This window comes from Gavialis gangeticus, unplaced genomic scaffold, assembly GCF_001723915.1.
Source record: "Gavialis gangeticus isolate Ggan-Ray unplaced genomic scaffold, GavGan_comp1, whole genome shotgun sequence".
In the NCBI taxonomy this organism is placed as follows: domain Eukaryota; kingdom Metazoa; phylum Chordata; order Crocodylia; family Gavialidae; genus Gavialis; species Gavialis gangeticus.
In genome coordinates this window covers 10,399,043-10,402,318 of record NW_017729013.1, presented here as the reverse complement: position 1 = coordinate 10,402,318, position 3,276 = coordinate 10,399,043, and the positions used below count along the sequence as shown (strand labels likewise).

At 49.7% G+C, this 3,276-nt stretch overlaps 1 protein-coding gene across 2 annotated transcripts in view; it reads right to left on the bottom strand.

Moving 5' to 3' along the window:
• The window catches only part of MMP28 (matrix metallopeptidase 28), a 24,489-nt gene that overhangs the window by 12,795 nt on the left and 8,418 nt on the right, over positions 1-3,276 (bottom strand). The window contains exon 1 of one of the 2 annotated variants that reach the window (XM_019511503.1): positions 2,998-3,196. The exons of the other annotated variant lie outside the window; for it this stretch is intronic. Within the exon in view, the coding sequence (XP_019367048.1) occupies positions 2,998-3,121 (124 nt within the window). The 5' untranslated portion in view covers positions 3,122-3,196. Of the gene's footprint in view, positions 1-2,997; positions 3,197-3,276 lie in introns of those variants that run through there. 2 annotated transcript variants of the gene reach the window in all.

Here is a 3,276-nt window from a genome sequence, read left to right as displayed (position 1 = left end):
AGGAAGGCGGAGCCACCAATAGAAAGTCTCTTGCGAGATACACCTGTCACAGATGGACAAGATCTCTGTGAACTCAGAACATTGCCAAAGACTTCTGTCAATGCTTCCTCTTTCCTTGCATTTTGTGTAATCCGAGGCAGCTACCTTCCATCCCAGAATCAGCTGCATATTAGTGACAGGCGGATGGACTTGCTGTATGTATGTATGTGTGATCAGAGAAACATTCTGTGTGGCTCTGCAAGATGCAACATGCCATTTTCCACCCCAAGACTCCAACAAACTCCAGGTTTAATCATTGGGTTTCTTCTCCAGCATCTCACAGCAGGGCCATAAATCTGTCTCTTGGTTACCTAGCTCTCCAGTACTTCCCTGAAGTCCAGGAGGATCCCTTTTCCATGGCTCTTCACTAATCTATCCAGGTTCTACTATACCCACCTATGATGCAATGTTCTGGGCTCACCTACTCTCTAGTGACACCTTGGCACCATACCACATGATAGATCAGCCTCCCAGTTACTGTGGGCATCCCAGGGAAAGACATAGCAGTTTCTGTGATGTTTCCCCAGGAAGGGGGAGAGCAATGTTTTTTTGCAAACCCACAACCCACCCACAAGGCTGTACAGAGCAGCCAGCACAGATATTCCTCTACTCACATGACTTAATGGAGTGATCTGCAGATGCTGCAGCTGTCAGGTATAAGAAACCCTGATTTGTCTGGGGGAAAAAAGCTTGTAGGAGCCCTGCTTAGATCCCCAAGTGTTAGAGACAGACAGACCCTATTCCAGAAAATCAGACAGATGGTGGTTTGAGTGGTGGGAGGGAAAGAGGGGGAGGAGCCCCTTCAGCCCCTGGAACTCTCTCAAATATAAGAAATCTCAGAGAGAAGATGCTGGTGGCAGGAAGGATCTTTGCTTGTAACTGCCAGCTCTACCAAGGATCTATCATTCTCTTACGGCCCACAGTTGTCATTACTAAGCAGTTGGTTGTTTAAAGACTGTCAGCCATGGCTTCAGAGCCCCAGACACAAAGATTAAAGCCAGACATGGTTCAATTCAGGCAGGTATGGGTAGCTACTGCAGATGGTAGCAGCTAGGTCATAGGGGAGCATGTCCATAGAAATGAGGCTGGGTTAGGGCAAGGCTGGGCAGCCACAGGCAGGACTTCTCAGAGCAGGGGACATTCTCCTATGAGACCAGCAGTACAAGGACTATTGCATGAGATGAACTGTCTGAGTGCAAGTCCTGCCAGGCTGGCTATTTCATACATTCTGTTCATTTTTCCAAGGAAACAGGTGCAGCAAAGAAGCAGCAGCTGCTATGTCTTTCCCTGGGATGCCCACACTAACTGGGAGGCTGCTCCATCATGTGGTATGATGCCAAGGTTGTGTCCTGGACATTTACTACAGGGGCTTCAGCAGCAACACAGCCCATGGAAAACCAGAGGTGGGGAGGCAAAGAAAACTGAGAGGATGGCACAGTAATCTGGGGTGAGAGCAGTGGTCTGAGGTCTGTGATGCCTCATGTACAGCAGGGATTCTCTGTCTGAGCTCTGGCCTTAGGCAGAACACTGCTGCTCCCTTCCTGATGCATTCAGAGCAGCAGGGCCTAAGCACCCTTCCCAGTGCAGCCCAGCGTCTCTCCAGTTAGTTCAGGATCCAGCCCCAAGTTACCCAACTCCTCCATAGATCTGCTCCTGCCCATCTCCAGCTATGGCTCTTCCTGATCTTTCTTCATTAGGAACTCCTCTCCTAGCACACAGTTTCTTCACGGCTGGCACAATAGCCATCTCCTCTGCAGTCTTCCTCCTCCACCTTCTCTCTCTGTCTCAGAGAGGGCATTAGGTGCATCAGTCTTAAGTCAGGTAGAAAGCAGGGTAGATTTGCCCTTTCCAGACAAATCAAATTAGAGATGCATAAGAATCCCTCACAGCAGCCACTGCTTACGAAATCTTATGCATCCCTGATTTAGTCTATATGGTAAATAATTACCCTGTCTTCTCTCCATCTCTTCACACATTGCTTCTGCAAAGCTCCCTTTCCTATGTACCAAGAGCTCCCCTTCCCCTCCCCCACACCTTATGTCTGTAGATCCCTTCCAAGATACAGCCTGTATGTAAGACACTAAGATTCATATTCTGTTTTTGGGAAACTAGGCATGTGCAACCATCCCACGGTGAGGGAGAGCAACCAACCTGTTCCCAGGGTTGAAACCCAGCCCATTTGCCTTTGCCTCGGCAGCTAGAACAGCTGCAGACTTGTTGCTGGCAGCTTGAGCCTGCACAGAGCACTTACCTCATCTCATTAACTTTTCCCATGTCCCAAGCACAGCTGCTCCCAACCCGTTCTCTCTAGGGAGAATGTTGTTACCGTGTGGATTGGAAGGCAGCTTACAAGAGACAGGGGGGCCTGACTCAGCCCCAGGTAAATATTGGCTTCAGAGGAGTTAGTTCTGCTAACCTTAGTGACAAATTTGGTCCTGCAGCAGTAAGTACATGATGACACTCAGAAAAAGTTGATTCAATGGACAAGCTGGCAGCAGATGCTTCCTTCTCCCTCCCTGCGAACACTAGGGGATACTCAGCAGGTTACTGTTATAAAGGGAAAGGCCAACATTTTCACCCCCAGGCACCAAGAACAAAGTATCCCAATTTCAGAAGCAGAGAGAATCTACAGCTTTCAGTAACAGCTGCAACATGAACAGCAAGATGCTTGGACTGAGGTGCCCAAAGGCATTGCAATCAGGCACCACGACTGCAGCAAGTGTAGCCAGGTGTGCACCTAGTCTCTGTAAAGGGAATGGATCTTACTCAGGTCCCAGCAGCAGTGAAGATGCAGCAGTCCTGGCCTGGCTGACAGCACCTCAGATAAGTGATAGGAGCTCTGTGAATCAAGTCACAGTATGTAAAAGTTCAGCCACCTGTAGGTGGGCAAGGGCCCAGGTTTTACTGGCTCAAAGCCTGCACTAAGGAAAAATTTTTGCAAAGAGTGAGAACACCTACTCTGCTGTGCATAACGCCTTCTGCGCCTTGCCTTGGCCCTTCTGCCGGAGAATACAGCATGCACTCGCTCGGCCCAGGCAGTGTGGCTTTCTGCATCATTCACCCCACAACGGGGCAGGCTCATCTGATGGACTGTGGAAGCATCCAGGACCCCACTGACTGGCAGGTGAGTCACCCACTGGAACTCCCTGGAAAAGAAGGGGAAGCATCAGCCTCAGTGCAAAGGGCTGCATCCCCTTTCCATGCTGAAAGGCAGAGGAAAGCAAATGGCTGTGCATT